The sequence below is a fragment of the Salminus brasiliensis genome, chromosome 3 (genome assembly GCF_030463535.1).
Source record: "Salminus brasiliensis chromosome 3, fSalBra1.hap2, whole genome shotgun sequence".
In the NCBI taxonomy this organism is placed as follows: Eukaryota; Metazoa; Chordata; class Actinopteri; order Characiformes; family Bryconidae; genus Salminus; species Salminus brasiliensis.
Window position 1 is genome coordinate 22,034,385 of NC_132880.1, and position 18,413 is coordinate 22,052,797.

Sequence of the window (18,413 nt, forward strand, 5' to 3'; positions counted from 1 at the left end):
ATAGTTAATAGTCATTATTTTGATTGATTGACTAAAAAAGTATTCCTAAATTCCTTTTTTTATTATTTAAAAATCAGCTAAACTGTGCACAAATATTGTCATTTTAAAGAGTTTTAAAGAGCATCTGCAGCAAGCTCATCAGCTTCTCCCTTCTTTTCTCCCCTCCCCTCCTCCTCAATCCCATCTGTAGGGGTAAGCCCAGCATCCCGCTCATCCACCAGTACTTCGATCACCCCTTCCACAGCAAGTTCATCTCTGAAAACTCCCACCACCTCCACCCCAGCAGCGGTCCCTGCAGCCAGCCCACTGGCCAGCATACTCTCCAGGGTGGACATCAACCCAAGTACACTGCTCAACGCCTTGTCTAAGACCCAATCACAAGGAAGTGGCCTTCAGGGTGAGAAGGGAGCGCTTCAGAGTGTTTCTCTCTTTGATTGATTGATTGATTGATTGTTTTTAAAGTACAAAAATTTACAGAGCAAGTGTTCCGTCAGGCCTGACGTATTCCTGAGTTCAGAATGCCAGAAAGAGATTCCATACTCAACTTAAATGACTTTTGAGATTAAAGATAAAATAGGTAAATGCATAATAAGAATATGCAGATACACGAGTCTATGAAGTCTTCTCTTGGTTTTTGCGAATGAAAAGTTGCTGGTAAAACTGCTAAAACTGGTAAATTGGGAGTTAGTAGGCATATAGCTTAAATATTGTGTATCTGAACTAGGACCAGGACTTTTGGGACCTTGTTTAATACAGAGTTGGATTGTTAAACTTTATTTAATTATTATATCCCCCAACTAAAACATTTAGTTTTATAGAAAGGAAACCATGTGGAGCTACTCTTCTTGTACAAATCTGTTAGTTCTTTGTTTTTTCTGTTGCGTCCCTGAACACTCAATGGACCATTTCACCAGCCCGCCTTCCTAATGAATAATGCAGTAATGTTATTTGGTAAATTTAGTTTAGGTCTTTTTTTTAAACTTTAGATTTTATTTGTAAAATTTACACAGAAACTATATCTAACAGTACATATGTCATAGTAGGATTGGACGGTATCCACAACTGTACCCACTTATTTCATACATTCAAACCCTGTCCAGATATTTCAGCACTGTATAGTATTACTAGGGGGGCAGCGTGTTGCTATTTGCAGATTGGTCCTCCATTCATGGTACTTTTGTCCCATCAGGTCCTGCAAGGACAGAGAGCTGAAATTGAGCCTTTTCCTTAGTGTTATCTGCAGCCCACCAAACTAACCTTGCTTAGCTTGCCCAGTTACAGATTCGTTAGCAGGCCTCACAGTGTTCCTACTAACCGCGGGTCACATTGCACACAAAGAATAATAATAATAATTTAAAAAAAAGTCAAGTGAATGGTCCTAAGAGTAACTTTAACAAATAAATATACAGTTAACAAATGCAGATCTAATTATGTCATGACTAGGAGAAGCAGCATTGTACTGTAGACTAGAATTAATAAGCAACTTCCATGAAGTTCAGCTGATTGCACGTCTTCCACTGTTCAACTAGCAGTTCTTCCATCACTGTTCATAAATGGCCTTTTTTTAATTAATTAATTAATTTTTTTTAGCTCTCCTTATCTACTGGCTGAATTGCTTATTAGACTACAATTCTGGCCATCTCCCACTACAGTAGTAGTGACAACTGTGAAGGTTTCTGATCACTTAGCTAGATTGGAAGGCTAAAGATGAACTTTGTCCCCTTTTTCGCCACCCATTCTTATTCAAGTTTCTCACAAGTGTGGAATTAAAGAGTTAAAAATGACGCAGTAAGGGTTCACTTTGTTGTCAGCAGATTGCAAATTCCCCAGCGACGCTTCTGGGATCAGTTCTGCTGAAATGATTCCATAATTATACGCCTTTGGCGCTGTGTCACACAAAATGAAACATGATCTCGAGTCACTGTAGTGTGTGCGTACATTTTTGTATGCTTGGGTTCTGTAATTTAGGCTGCAAATCAATCACTGTGAACGTATCGAAATGAATTACTCTGTTCAAGCCTGAGGCAGGTGTTTTGCTTCTACAAATTGCTCCCCTCCTAGCGTGTCTAGAACGTTTCAGTAAAAATAAGCGCCTTTCTTGTAGTAGATCGTACTATTACTTACTATGAATAGTGTGGTTTCTGGGGATAATATGGGGTTGGTGACCATGGTGGTACTTTGGAAAAGGTGGAGTGGCATGTAAAAAGAAGGTGGGAGCAAAGAGGCTTGTATCCTTAGAGTAGCTTCTCTGCAAACATGTTGACTCCAACCTTTTTCTATATCCTTGTTTCTTTTTCTCCATGTCCATCTTTCCTTCAGGTCTCTCATCCTTACTGAACAATCAGGCTGGAATGACCTCTACCCCATCAGGCTCAGGGGATGGACCCATGACAATGAACCCATCCCCAGACCCCACTAATATAACGCATGCGCAGGCCTCACCCAAGACCTCAGTGTCATCTGCTCTCCCATTGGCAAGAGGCTCCACCCCTCAAAGAGCTGAGCCTGCCCCATCCTCTCAATCCCCCAACATTATTCAGACCAGAGATCTTCAGAAGGAAGTGGAGAAAGTGGAGCCTGTCTGCTCTAGCTTGGATTCCAAAATTGATAGTTTCCTCCAGGGGAACTCGGTGCTGAGAGGCTTAAATATGGGTTTCCCATCTATTCTTCCTTGGCCTAAAGCTGTTGACAGTCCCTCTGCAAGCACGGAGAACCTAGGGGGAACTCCTGTAAGGGACGAGTCTGGTGCTACGCCGACTCAGGATGAAGTCATGGATGATCCTGTCGTACAACCGTTCTTGTATCAGGGTGGGCCTCCGCAAGCAGCGTCAGCAACTGCAGCTTTGGCGACCAGTTCTGCATCCCAAGGGACCAGTGGATTGTCCATGACCACTTATTCTAAGGATTCATGGAAAGAGCAAAGTAAGCATGGTTCACAATTTGGTTTTGGGTCACAAAATGGGGGACAGATGTATCAGACAAAGACAAACCAGGACTTCCAAAGTTCAGTGACCGAAACGGAGGCTGGACGTCACCAAAACGTGGAATCAGTGCTGCAAACGTCCCTGGCAGGTAGCAGTCAAATGTCAACTGAAAATGCTAAAACGGAGAGAACTGGCTCAGTAAGCCAAGGGGCAACAGCATACTCCGTTACTGGTAAAGCAAGAGATGCTGCTGGCCTGGCAGATGATGGCTGGTATGGGGAACCATATGGAGATGGTCATAAGCACCGCTCTGAAGCGTACGGAAGAGAACCTGGACAAGATCTCAATGCTCCTTCTGACTTCTTCAGTGGCCAGTTACCACCACTGCCACCAATTCCTCAGCTTCCACCTCCTCCTCAAGACTTTCTGACCTCAGTGGGAGGTGTGCGTAAAGATCCTGTTGACCATCCAGATCCTGTTGATAAAGTGCAGGTTGGTGATAATATATCTGCCTATGGTTCAGCAAACCCTCTTGGTTATGAAGATTACAATGAACGTCAGTCCCATCAGTTTCGGCCCAAAGAGCCTTTGCATGCCCATCTGAATGTGTCTGGACCTCGGCTTCGTGGTCCTCCTCCACGCTTGGCCCCTCCAGGTCCTCAGAATGGCCCTGTGGACTATAATAATCGTCTTGGAGTTCCACTTCACCATTCACACCCCCCTAATATGACCCTCCAACGCCCTCCGCACCCTCCACCTGAGGATCCCTACAGTGACCCATATGGTAACGTAGTCAATCATAACCCTTCTTCTCATCCTTACAATGCTGAGCATTCCCCTTCACCTCAGTCCCACAATTACTATGCCGAAGACCGTGATAAAACACCACGCCTCCCAGAACATAGACTGCCTCCTCATCTCGAACACAGACCTCCTGCCCCGTTCCCCTACCGTGCTCCCCGTCCTGGTCCATACCCACCACAGAGACCACTTCGTCGCCCTCCTCCACCACACATCCCATATCCCAGTGAACCAGCATTTCAGAGAGGCAAGCGACATGCTCCCCCATTCGTTGGAGGTCCCAGACCTGGGGGCGTGTTTTACCCCCCTAAAAGACCTTTCCTACCACCACGCTACTGAGGTTGAAGCTACTTGTTGAAGCATGTGCATCCGACTGCTAGAACATTGGACTTGCTGCCAGATGACTCTTCCTGCTGTCAACCACGTAACATGGATCTCCTGTTGGATACCTTCGCTAGGCCTGGCTAGGTAACAGCACTAATTTTCATTCACAGGTACATATACCATAAACCCACATACTCCAAGTTGGTGTTAAGCGGTTTGAAGATCTGCGTTCTGAAGTGGGATGGGGATTTGAGCTTCTTGTGGAGGTTGAAACGCTTCAATCCCCATATGGGCTGTGAAGAGAAGGTCGTGTCGCGTAATCGAGTATTGAAAGCCAATCAGCAAGAGGGAGATTACTGCAGTGGAAGCTGGTGATGAAGGATCGCGCAAGCGGAGGAGCCTTGAATATTGCAAGATAAAGAAGGAATGAGGTGCTTATCCTTTTCTTTGATCGTTGGCATTTATTTTTTTTTTAGTTCCAGATATAATTCAGTATGTAGAAGAATTTTATAGTATTCATTCATCCCTCTCAAAAAGGTGGTGTGTGAGTCTGCATGTGTGCGTGTGTGTACGCGTGTATGGAGAAAAAAAAAGTGCGTGGTGGAATGTACCTTTGAATGCCAGTGCGACGTCCAGATAAATGTTCTAAAATTCTGCTAAATTCAAATGTTAAAATGTGAACAAATTATTCAGAGTGGTAGTGAAAGGAACCAGGGGTTGTAATGTCTGCTAGTTAAAGTCTTGCATGTACCTTTCTGCCATAAAGGCATTTTTACAAAGGCGTTTTAGACCAGATCCTTTTGATAACAAAAACAGTGCTTTAGTTTCAGGCCAGTATCTAATCTAATAACCTTTTTGAAGAAGGGAGTCTTTCGACCAGGTGTGTTCAGTCCTATCTGTGAAAGGCTGTTGGGGCTGCCGGTGTTCATTCCAATCAAGCAGAACGCACTAAATTCCATTTGTTCAATCTCTGTGTATGAACAGTTGAGGTGTTTGCTAGACTGAAAAACTAACACTTCCCACTCTAGCTAGCCCTTTGTGGATGAGATGGGACACCCCTGCAATGAAAGCTTTGGACGTCGGCTCCCCATGACCACTACTGTAGACTCTTGTAGTTCTCTAGATTCAACCATTTCACTTCATGCCACTCTGACTTTGTTTACGTCTTTTCTTGGTAATTATGCGGAAAGTGAGAACGCTCAGTGGAAATTCCCTTTAAACACTCAACTATTGCGTTTTGACTTTTAAAGCTCACTTCTGCTCACCGATTTAAATTCACTTCAGTCTTCATGCGCTTCAGTTTGTACATAGACTGAAACAGAATGTATGCTTGCATTCAGTATACTGTTACTGTGTGCTGGGGGGGGGGGGGGGGGGAGAATTAGATATTTAAGCTATAATGCATCATGGGTTCTAGGCCAAGACGTTCAACTTTTCACGTAAACAAGCGTTGGCTGTGAGCTTGTTTGTCTCGCCCTTACATGTTAATGGGGGGAGAGGTGGACTGAAAGTATGTTAAAGGGGTAACTAGATATTTTTGGGGGATTTCTTTTTTAAAAATATAAATTATAGAAAAATGACTGAAGATGCTGAAGAAAAGAAGTTAATCTGTGATGGAGCCAGAGTCAACGTCGCGTTCTTTCCTGGATTCTTTACTGTACTGATTTAAATAAAGTTTCTGGAAAAACTCCATGGGAGAGTGTTTCTCAACCATGGTGTCTCTGAGTCTTCATCCCGTCTTCATTTGCCTAATTCTGTCTGATACTCATTTGCAGCCCATTTTATTTTTGTAATTGCAGGCACTGAAGGTTGTAACATGACAGGGTGCTGACAGATTTCAGCCTCAAACTGTTACATTCAGTTGCATGAAAAAGCAGGAGAACCCTTTGGCCTTGCCCTTCTGTATTGGTTATTAATAAAAAATGTGGTTTGATTGTTATCCAAGTTACAAACAAGCTAAATACACACAAGCAGTTCTGTCCATGTCTTTTATTGAGCTCATTGAGTAAACATTTACAGTACAGGCTAGAAGTAGTAAGTGAACCCTTGGTTTTAAAAACTTGTGGATCCCTCTATAGCAGCCATCACCTCCTCCAAACATTTCCTGTGGCTGCAAATAAATCTAATAAAACAAAACAAAACTGTGCTTTAGTAGATGTGCTTTGGGTAATTGTCTTGTTGCATAACCCAGCGTCTCTTCAGTTTTAGGTCATGTACTGATGCACGTTCCATTCTACAGGTTTTTGATACACCTTTGAATCTGTTCCTTCCAGATGAAGCTCTGTTTCAGCTTCATCGGTCTCTATTTTTGTGCCTTTTATTTAATAGTGGTACAGAGAAGACACATGGCCCCAGGCTTTTTGTCTGCTTTTATTTAACATGGCAGAGTACCTGTAAAACCCAAACTTTGACACCGTTCTCCTTAACTGAGACTAACATTTGCTCAGTGCCTCTTGGAGAAGTCATAATAGTGGTTCACTTACTTTTTCTAGCCTGCATGGCCTGTGGAGGTCCACTGATTATGTAACATTAGTAAACCTGCTTGTTTTATTAGTTTAGTTCGAGGTTTCCATTTCTAAGGGTTCTCTTACTTTTTCTTGCAATAGTATTTTAATGGCCCAAAGTTGGGAACACACTCCATGTCCAAAGGTTTGCTCAGTTTTTCTTCCTGAAGCAAGGGGATTCGTGGGGAGTGTGTGTCCCCCATGTTGCAGTAAAAGCCTTCACGTTACGAAGGCTTTGGGTAATGATTCAATTGCAGTCGGCCACAAGAGCCGTAGGTGAGTTGAGGCGAGTGTACAGCTGCTCTGGACTTTGTTCTATTGCCAATGCTTGTGTCTGTGTTCTTGCATTGGCAACAAGTGTTTAAAGAACCTAAATCTACTAATAAACAGGGCTGAGAACCTTTGGACATAAAGTGTATGAAGACTAATGGGTGTTCTCTGCATATTTTGCAGTACAAAAAATTCCGATTCCAATCCAATTGTTAAAATCAGCCACGTAAAAGCAGCTATCCAGGAGTGACCCAAAAACGTAAACCAGCTCCACATATTACTGTATTTAAATTTTATTTTTTTTTGTGTGTGTGACAAATCTTAAACATTTATATCACCATTCAGCAGAAGTAAAAGTTAATCAGTTAACTCGTGAAGGTTACATAGTAACCTAAGAAAGGAAAAGATAGTTGGACACATCTCCTTTAGGTTTGCGTAGATATATAAAATAACATACAATACATAAAATATATCATAAACTCTCAATAGGATGCATTAGTACCACAGTGCATAATCTACGTTTTTACGGACCTAGATCATGGAAAACCTTGATTTCCAAGCTTTATTAAAAATAAAACTATGTTGCGTAAGCACATGCCTTTCAGCAGACCGACCACTACCACTGATGTAGTACAACCTACAGCTTTATTCTAGGAAGTAAAGAGAAGTTTGGTCACGTAAAAACATAGTTAAAACTAAATTGTGTAAATATGTCTTTAGAGGCAAATGGTGTTTTACTTTTCAGCTAACAATTAAAAAACAAACAAACATGCGACTCTGGCTATTACTCACAGCTAAACAAAAATCTGTATTGCCTAAAGACTTGCCTGAGCCTTATAAAACCTGGATTCTGGAGTTTGGTACACCAGGGGCTGGGTTCAGAAATGTTATGCTTAAGAAAAATGTTAAGATAATGATATTCTTGAAAAAAATATATTATTTAAGAATGTTCAGGTTTTTCTTTTTAACATTTCACTAAAGGAAGATCATAAGAAAATAATGATTGAAAGATTTTCTTAAGATTTATTGGAACTACATTTACAAACAATCTTATGAAACTCTTCCTGTTTATCTTGATCTTTTGTACGTTTATTTTCTTTGGAATGCTTATCTAAACTAATCATAATCTTTTAGGTTGAGAGTGTAGCAATTTCTTCATTCTTTTAGTCCACTTTCAGATGGCTCAGATTCAGCCACTCAGATTTGTGTTTTAATAGAGGTTTAGATAAATATGGACGTTTTGTTTGTACTACTACTACTAGTGATGATGATGATGATGATGATTATGCACAGGATGCTCAGTAAACTAGATTAAATTAATGCTTTTAAACAGTGTGGTTACCCAGCAAAAACTCATTCAAAAAAACAATAGGTACATCTAACCATGAGTGTCATCCAAATTTACTTGGGCACAAATGGAAGCATTAATATAGGAAGTTACATAAGTAAAATAATAGTTTAAATAAGTTGTTTACTTACTCTTTTATTACATGAGAGTCTGAAATAACCTGACAAACAGAACTAGAGCAAACTTGGGGAGACCGGACCACAGTATGCTAGTGTACGTAGACCACTGAAGTCGTATCCACGTTGGGCAAGACGTATGTCTGTATGACCGAAATGAATAAACTTCTAGTCATTTATAGTATTTTTGTCATACAGAAATCCTGCTCCAGTTCCCTTTACAGACATGATGCGGACTACAGAATGATGTCATTCCTGTAGAGATCTATTACTAAAAAGTATTTTTGTGTAATGTGTGAGGAACAAAACTTCCGTAAGATATATATTATTCATTTAAAAATATTTATAAATACCAATTAAAATGTACTTTCTTATTATGGCGACATGCCAGTTATAATGCGGCTACTTGGGTTTTATTTAAATCATGGACTATAGATTGTACACATAGGGGAGCTAGGACTAATAGCTTTTGTGCTCGTCACTAAAAGAGAAATCGCACACCAGCAGGATCTCACTAATGCGTTAAGTTTAACATGGTTAAAAAGTAAACGCCATTTATGATGCTAAATATATTATATAAAAATATATAGTAGCATTCTTTCAGACTATATTCATCTGATGTTCAGTTTTGAAAGTAATTGGTTTTGTTGGCAAGTTTGAGTAACTTAACTTTAGACTACGAGCTCTAAAACAAGAAGCATAGTTAACAAAGTACTTGTCTAGCCAAGAGTTGCTAGCCAGGCGGCCAACTGCTTGTATGCTCTCCCAGAGTGAAAGCTGTTCGCTACTGAGATTTTGATTTGTTTTGAGAGGCATGTTTGGCAGCTCGTAATCTTGCTGTGATAAATTGATCGTCTTTGTGTGCTGGTACTCTCTGACTGGTTTAGGCCAGGTGCTGCTCTTTTGATTGACTTTCCAAACAAAGCTGTAGACATTTTGGCTGTGCTTTCTCCTAGATGCTTTACCTTTGTGTGCGGATTTCACATTTTTACAATCCTCTGATTGCGAAACATTGAATGCTTTGTGGAAAGCGTATACAACCATAAGCCGTTCAGTGGCATCACATGCTTAGGGTACGGTGTGAATTATAAATAAGAGTTTCAGTGTTTGTTAAAGACCTTTCTGGTTGTGCTACCGGTGCTCCTACACATGAACGGGAGGTGGAAAAGCATCACTGCCAACAACGTTCAGTTGCACTAGCAGCAGTACAATATTTCTAGGGTTTCAAGTTGCCTTAAAAACCTGTCGTGTGAACTGAACTCAGTCTGTGTCATAGGTCTGTTATCTGTGAAAATACTACTAATAAGATCACTTGGCAGAAAATTAAAGAGGAAAAGGGTGGGGTTATGTGGGGGTATTCATACCTTTTGAAATATTTCATATGTGTACATTCCATTTAACAGTTATACCATTTTCCCTTATCCTAAAATAGAAAATAGTTCATGTATGATTATGATAAAGTAGAGCAGTGGTACGAGTTGGGTGCTAAGGTCTTGCATATGTACATGTGTCATTAATAGATTGTTTTCCTTGGCATTACTGGTGCTCATGGCATGCCCGAGTTTGCTTGTATCTGGACTTTTCTGGTCATACTCTTAATATACTCTTTTCTTTACTTCCCTCTTCAAACTGACCTCTTTGTAAATTAAACATTTCTGCTTCTGTTTGATGTTTATGTTCGTATAATAATACTGGGTTTTGGTAAAATGATCTTTTATTTATATATTTTTCACATTCCAACAGCTCATTGTGGTAAAAGGAACTTTCCAGCATGTTCAGACATGTCAGAAATGTCTGACCGGACACTGACTAAAAATTTCTGGCTTGTCTGACAGGCACTTGAAGTTGAAGCCCTTAAAAAAGGAATTAATTAATAAAATAGGGCAGTTTAAGAAACTTTACTAAAGGCCAAAGTCAAAGAACCCTTTTATTTTTTCTTAGTGTGCTTTTTAGCCATTCGTTGAATAGAAAAGTAGTGGGAATTTTTCGCAAAATAAACCCCACTAAACATTTCCACTGTACAGATTCAAAGAACTGAAACGAACAGTAAAAGCTACTAAAGCTGACAGTATTTTGAGCTGGAATTTGAAAATTCTAAAGAATTACTAAAAGCTCTTTAAAGCTTCTTCGCTGTAAGAGAGTGGTTTGTCCAAGAGAAACTACTCACATCAAAACTGACATTTTGGTTATTTATTTATTTATTTTTTATGGCAGCTTTTTTTTTTTTTAAGTCATCACTGAGCACTTTATTGGGAACCCATGCTACTCAGTAGGCCTCCGTTTGCTCAGTCTCCATGCTTTGTGGCTTGAATTCCACACGATATTGGAAACATTCCTCTGAGATTCCGGTTCATGTCGAGATGACTGCTACAGAAGCACGTTCATGCAGCGAATTTCCTGTTCTGCCACATCCCAAAGGTGTTCTATTGGAATCCGATCCAGTGACTGGGAAGGCCACTGGAAGAACACCGAACTCCAAATTGTCCAGTTCTGGAAACCAATGCGAGATGTTTGCTTTGTGACCTCCTGCGTCTTGCTGGGATTGCTGGCATTATGGGATGGCCATGGTCAGCAACAACACTCAAATAGACTGTGGCATGATTGATTGGTATTAACAGTCCCAAAATATGCCAAGAAAACATTCTCTACATCATTAAACCAGAAAGGTTGGATCCATGGCTTCAAGCTGTTGGCACTGAAATCTTCTTGCCTCATGAGATTCATCAGACCAGGATACACTTTTCCAGTCTTTAACCGTCCAGTTTTGGTGAGCCTGTGCCCACTGCAGCCTCAGCTTTCTGTTCTCGGCTGACAGAAGTGGAACCTGATGTGATCTCCTGCTGTTATACCCATCCACATCTGTGTTGACCACGTCAATAAGGCGTTTCTATCTGCTGAACTGTGGCCCAGGAGGCTTTTTTTCCTCATTCTGATGGTTGATGTGACCTATAGCTGAAGCTGCTTGCCTGTATCTGCATGATTTTGTTCATTGCACTCATGCCACACAATTGGCCTATTAGATGCACAATATGGCCAAATGTTTGTGGACACCTCTTCTAATGTATGAATTCAGCTACTTTACTTTGAACCCATTGCCGATGTGCACAGATGTCCAAATGCACTCACACTTGTCTAGTCCCAGTAGAGAAGTATTGCCGATAGAACAGGACTCAATTCAAGCAGTGGAATCTCACTCTGGAGTGATGGTGCTCCATGCAAAACTTTGAGATGAGTTTGGGAGTTGGGGATGAGGTGGGGTGTTGATAATGCAACATTCTGACCTCGCTGATGCTCTGCTTGCTGAATCGTTACGCAAAAGTTCTAAAATCTAGTAGAAAGCCTTGGACTGTTGGACAGTTTAGACAGTTACTCTTACAAAAGCAGGATAAACTCTTTTATTTATTTATTTATATATATATATATATATATATATATATATATATATATATATATATATATATATATATATCTATCCCTATTTTCAGAAAAAACTGTGAATGTCACTGTCCCAATACTTTTGTCCATATATTGCACAATATCTTTATATATTATATCTTTGTTAATTGTTGTTCAACATACACTACCGCTCAAAAGTTTGGGGCCACAGTGAAATTTTCTTGTTTTCAATGGAAACACACTTAAGATTATGAAATAAAGCAAATAAATAAGGACATGCAGACATTGTTAGTGTAAGATGTATTGATTTTAATGAAAATGATGACTGTGTACTTCAAATTTTGCCTTCATCAAAGAAGCCACCTTTTGCAGCAATTACAGCCTGGCAGACTCTAGGCATTCTAGCTGTCAACTTTTCAAGGTAATCTGATGTGATTTCACCCCATGCTTCCTGTAGCATCTCCCACAACATGGATTGGCTTGCTGTAGTCTTCCTCTGTACCATACGGTCAAGCTGCTCCCACAACAGCTCAATAGGGTTCAGATCCGGAGACTGTGTGCTGGCCACTCTATTACACTCCTTATTTCTTAAATATTGCTGACACAATTTGGAGGTGTGTTTGGGGTCATTATCCTGTTGTAGGATGAAATTGGCCCCAATCAAGCGCTGTCCACAAAATCTTGTGGAAGCCTTCTTTCTGTAAGATCCCTTCCACTCTGTATAAATCTCCTATTTTACCACCTCCAAAGCATCCCCAGACCATCACGCTGCCTCCACCATGCTTGACAGATGGCATTAAGCATTGGTCATGCATCTTTTTTTTATTGGTCCTGCGCCTCACAAATGTTCTTCTGTATGATCCAAAGACCTCAAACTTGGACTCATCTGTCCAATGCCTTTTCTCTTTGGCCCATCGCAGTCTTTTCTTTTTATTGTCAGTTCTGCCATGAAGTCCAGCATCCTGAAGTCGCCTCTTGACCGTTGATGCTGACACTGGTGTTTGACGGGTTCCATTTAGTGCAGCTGTGAGGCGTCTTTCTCTCAAACTGCACACTCTAAGATATGTATCTCCTTGCACAGTTGTGCATCGGCACCTCCCCCTCCTTTTTCTGTCCTTGTTTAGAGCCAGTTTGTGAGAATTGCTGATAAAAGGACTATATGCAAAATAAGCCTCTATACACCAATAGGCTTTAATACAAACTTTTGATTCTTTAAAAATCATCTGATACATTGTGAAATGGACTATAGTGTTGGTGAATTGCATGAAATTTGCAAGTGATCCTAAACTTCTGAGCGGTAGTGTACATAGGCTAGCTGTTTAACTGCTTGAGCATTTTTAATGGCTAGACTGCTGTGGCACACTAATTAAACCCGTCAAGGAGTCAAACTGCATAGGAATCCGGCCCTCCAGGACTGGATTTCCCCTGCCCGGTCATAAATGTTATGTAGTAACCTCCTGTAACACTTTTTTTGGTTTAATAAATGTCTCTAAACCACTATTGTGTGGGGTGAGATTCATGTATAATTTTGTTTTACATAATTAAATGGTTAAGATGTAACTAAGTTGTCCAGAGAGGTTTAATGTGAGACACTGTTCTGATCGAGAAAAGTCAGGAGAGATGTCTGGTTGTCCGGTTGGTTAATTTGTGTCACAATAAGCAGGGAGTTTCAAATATGGAAGAACTGATTTGATCTGAGGGCGAAATGACTGAATAACATTGGCTTCTGTACAGGCAAAGTGCACTGAGAAAGTTCTCCCGATCATGCTGTGGAGCAGTGGTGGCTCAGCGGTTAGAGCGCCGGGATATTGATAACAGGGTTGTGGGTTCGATTCCCGGGCTCGGCAAGCTGCCACTGTTGGGCCCTTGAGCAAGGCCCTTTACCCTCTCTGCTCCCCGGGCGCTGGAGTTGGCTGCCCACCGCTCTGGGTGTGTGTGTGTACTCACTGCCCCTAACACATGTGTGTGAGTGTGTGTTCACTACCAGATGGGTTAAATGCGGAGGACACATTTCGCTGTACAGTGTACAGTGTATGGTGACAAATACGTGCACCTTTACCTTGAAAGAGCTGCAGTATGTGTGGAAGCTCAGAAATGGAGTAGTGCGTTCTGTTGGTCGCCGTCTGGCATGAGACAGATGTTTCTCTCTCTGAAGCTCTTAAGGCTTTTTCCGTACCATGATGTTTTTCATCACTGAGCTATCTATACTGTTTTGAAGCATGTAGCTAAATAACTCCAGCCAGGCTGAAGTCCGGCCTCCGCACGGTGGGGTTAGTTTCAGCAGGGTGACCACCAGTCCCAACAGTCTGTCTGAGTTTTCTATACACCTGTAGGAGTCTATAGGAGTCTATATATAAATAAAATATACATGTCTTTGGCACAGGCTCTTTTTTTTTTAATGCAGATGTTTGGATGTATTTGGCTTGAGAAGCTCAACTAGTTTGATTAACATGGTATCGTACCAAATGACATATCTACATTTTACATTGATTTACCAGACTTTCTGGCAACGGTACGGCAACGAATCTCCCAGTCTGCGACATACCAATTATTATAATTATTATTATTATTATTATTATTATTATTATTAGACCTGTTGGCTACAAAGTTGAGCTTGAGGCAAACTTGGTTGGAGCTTTGAGTCTCTGCCCTTCCTCACATTTAGCCTTGAATTAGAACTCTGTACCCAAAAGCAAGGTCCAGTTAACGACTAGTGAGTGGACCCCCTGAACGTCTGTTGAACGGTTTGAGCCGAGCCGTCTAGAAGAGACCAATTACAGCGGCGTGTTTTCAGGCTCTGTTGCTGCTTAGCAACGCCAGCCTCGGCAGCCTCTCCAGCCTCTCGCGCTCCCGCCTCTCGCTTGTTTTCCCCTAACGTCGGCTCTGATTGGCTTCCCCGCGCCGACCGCAGCGACCAATCGGCGCTGAGGGCGCGGAGCGACCACGCCCACACCGTCACCACAGTTACTGGGCGTGAGGGAGACGCACACGGCAGAAAATGCAAACAAGAGAAGCGGCCATAATTTATACACGGAGCTTAAACAGGACGTGACTTTTCTGCTGCTTCACTGATTTCATTCCATTAAAACACACCGAAATGAAAGCAAAGCAGAAACAAACGGGCTCAGACCATCAAAAGTGCTGTGTGAACGTCTGCTCGACCCTGGAACACTCCAAATCACTGCACGAGGTCATCCATTAGAGTAGTGCCTTCAAGTGAGCAGGTCTTAGCAAGTACAGATACACACATATTGTATAATATTATATGTACTGTAATGGTGGAGGTTGGAGACTTGTTAAGACCTCTAAGATCATTCCATGAAAGGCTTTTAACTGGATGTCTAATCCAGGGGTTAGTTTTCCCAGAATAAGAATCCCAGGGTTAAGCTTAGTGCTAGACTGAATTGTGCGTTTAATAGAGGAACACCATTCAGAATGCTCTATAGTCCAAGACTAGAGGTTTAATCCCTGGTTGTGTGGAGATTCACTGAATAGTTCGTTTACTGCTGTTTTCTCGTTAAATTCTGCTCTCTATGCTGACGTTAACGTCTCCCCTCTTGTTTCCCCCCCTCATTTCTCGTCCCATCCTCTTGTACCTTCTACCATCTTTTCTGTTCTCCCTCACTTCACCAGTTGTGCCAGTGGAGCGCTCTTTGTGGAGACGGATCTCTTCTGCCCGACAACAGAAAGAGAGCCTTAGAACACCTACTGCCAGTGTGTTTCACCTACTTGGAGAGTCAAGGTAATTAGACCTGATGCGACCAGTATACACACACACACACACACACACACACATAGATTGGGTCGAAGGCGTTTTAATAATTCTGCGGTCCTTTTTTAAATGTATTATTATATATTTTTTTATGCATTTGTGTCAGAAGTGGATGTGTGTGCTCTGAAGCCAAACAGTGTTTTAAGGTTTAACCTCTGATGAAGGCAGAGTAATCCTTTTGTTTTGACCAGGGAGAGAGAGAGAGAGAGAGAGAGAGAGCGCGCGAGAGAGAGAGAGAGAGACACATGATCACAATACAGGTTGTTTCAAAGACGTTCTCAGTGTAGGCCGGTTCTTGCAACACGCCAGCCATACTTATGAGGTTGGAGCTTTGGTGCTCCCTACTGGCACACAGCTACAGAGCACCACAGTGTCCGTGAGGCTGCATTTAGACAGCGCACAAAAGCACCCAAATCTGAAGACTTGAAGATTTGTGTGTTTGGGTATAGATTTGATGTTTTGTTGAAATGGCCGGTTGCTGTATGACCGAGACCCGGGTGAGTAGAGATCGGGTAAGCCAAGCTTATTGCCTCCGTGTAGGCAAACCTCAGCCCCAGTTCTGTTCTACGAGGATCAGATTCTGATTAACATGTTGAACACACACACACATTTGTAGTAATTTGGGCTTTCGCCTGTGATGATTGTGTTCCCCCTGTTTCCTGACTTAGCAAACTGGTCATGCCAAGTTGCCCCCCTAGTGTGCGTGTGTGAGTGAATGGGTGCGTGTGGTAACCTGCGATGGATTGGTCCTGTCCAGGTGTATTCCAGGGGTATTCCCGCCTTCAGCCCAGTGTTCCAGAGGAGCCTTGACTCACAACTAGGACACAGCGGATAAAAAAGATTAATAGATGTAAATAAAAGGACCATATTTGTGTGTAGATTTTATTATTATTATTATTAATTAATTAATTTATTTTTTTGGGGTCAGTTTTAGAGAATCAGACTACATAAAGATACGTACAGACATCTTACATTGGGCATGTGAACTTGAGGATGAGGAGTTCATGCCTCTTTTATGAACGACAGTATCTTGGTACCTGTGAAGACCACACCTCTCCGTTTTTCCATCCGCTGGGGACTTTGCGGCTCATTCCTCGCATCACCACCAGGTGTCGCTGCACTCGCTGCCATTTAATCGCGCCTGAGATTTCATTGCTTTGTTTGTTTTGTTTTCTCTCATTGTTTTGTGTTTACATCTCGACCGAGTGTCCATTCCTCCTCCTCCTCTTCCTCCTCGCGGTTGTCGAAGGCTGCCCGTGGCTTTAAATTGGGGTCGAAAGGTGAGACACCCACTAAGCCCTTTGTGTGGACTTTGAGATATGGACAGAGACGGGATGTGGGATTTAGGGTGGGATGGAGGAGAGAGAGAGAGAGAGGGGGGGGGGGGGGTGGAGGGGCAGCAGATGGTTGCCAAGCCGAACAAATTAAAGCAAATTCCCAGTCACACGCTTAAACCCCCCCCCCCCCCTATACAGGACCGCGGTTGGCTTCTCCATGCTGCCAGTTAATGAGGTATCTAGTCGCGTTGCCAGTAATGCACACAAGGCGCGCGCCCTGCGTTCACTCTCTCCTGAGCTAGCCTGCGGGGCTGGCTGGTTTTCCCCACTGCCCGATATTATTTATCTTCTGCTCGGTGCTGTGGGCGCTCTAAGCTGTAAAGCCGGGGCAGTTGTTTGACTGGGTGGCAATAAAGCTGCTCAGATGAGCTTGCCACCGAAAAACCTCATCGCTGTGGACGGTTTCAGCACCGCGGTCAGAGCCTGAGAGAACAAAAGGCGGATTAGCAGCCCTCGATGTCAGGCACCGTCTCTAAAGTCCTGCCCCGCTGCAAAAACGAACACATGCAGGGGACCGTGAGGGGCTCAACCACTGTACATTTCTAATTCCCTATGCACTGATTTGATGTTCGGAAACATTTTTAACACTATTTGTAAATGTCCATATTTAGATGTCAGCCCCAATTAAGACAAGCTAATGGTGAACGTTTAGCGGTACGTTGTTTACATCCGTTATATACGTTATACACATGAATGGGTTTCTACATTTAGCTATATATCTCTGTATGTAAAATGTACATGTCTATTTATTTATATAGCTAGTACATGAATGTAAACACTTTTTTTTTTAAAGAGCTCAATCTGTGGTTATCAGTAGAAATGTTACTGATCTAACACTAAACACTGTTAGCGTGTAGCCTATTATTAATATTTTTTTTAGTATTAATATATTGTTACCCGCCAGTTAGTTTTAATACCGGAATAAAAATCGATCAGGCTGCGTTAGGGGTGTGTATGGTAAAATGTTGACACTCCCTTAAGCAGAGTCTTTGCTTTTCCACCCCCCCCCCCCCTTACGGGAGGATAGGGGCTGGACAGAGGGGGGAGACACCGGCTTACGACGTCAAAGCACCGGGGTACCTACAGTGAGGAGAGAGTGTCCAGACCGCTCATATAGCCCGAGACCAGCTGGACGAGCATTTTCCTGTCCTGACCCCCTGTCAGTCGGCTTCATTATTCTAGCGCTTCGTTCGGGTAAACAGCCTGAAAGACACGGACCGAGCCGCGGCTAAGATCGCGGCTATCGCTCACTCGCTCACCGGCTCCATCTCCACAAAGCTCTCTTATATCATCATCATCACCATCATCGCCAGCGGAAAGGACGAACGACACCGAGAGAGAGCGGGAGAGAGAGAGAGAGAGAGAGAGAGGAGAGGCTGCGAGAAAACAAGCCAAGCATCCACCCCCCTCAGGATTACCAAGGAGAGAGAGAGAGAGAGAGACCGAGAAGAGCAGCAGAGATTCACGTTTTGTCTTCAAGGAGCCGGGATCATATGTAAGACGGCACGCAACGGCACCTTTAACCGAGCACACGCGCTTAGAAAGGGGCTCGACTGGGGCTGTGAGGTTGCTCTCAGTCACGTAGGCTGTGAGAGGGCTTGTGGGACAAAGAGCGTGACAT

The 18,413-nt window shown here is 42.5% G+C and overlaps 1 protein-coding gene across 3 annotated transcripts in view; it reads left to right on the forward strand.

Annotated features, from left to right (window-relative positions):
• rprd2a (regulation of nuclear pre-mRNA domain containing 2a) overlaps positions 1 to 15,397 on the forward strand; it is a 37,831-nt gene extending 22,434 nt beyond the window's left edge. Inside the window, exons 9-11 of one of the 3 annotated variants that reach the window (XR_011979287.1) lie at positions 191 to 397; positions 2,320 to 4,193; positions 15,317 to 15,397. Coding sequence is in view for 1 of the 3 variants with exons in the window: in XM_072675592.1 (XP_072531693.1) it covers positions 191 to 397; positions 2,320 to 4,064 (1,952 nt within the window). In the remaining 2 variants the exon portion in view is untranslated. Of the gene's footprint in view, positions 1 to 190; positions 398 to 2,319; positions 5,407 to 15,316 lie in introns of those variants that run through there. The other 2 variants (XR_011979286.1, XM_072675592.1) reach the window with 2 other exon arrangements.
• The last annotated feature ends 3,016 nt before the right edge of the window (positions 15,398 to 18,413 follow it).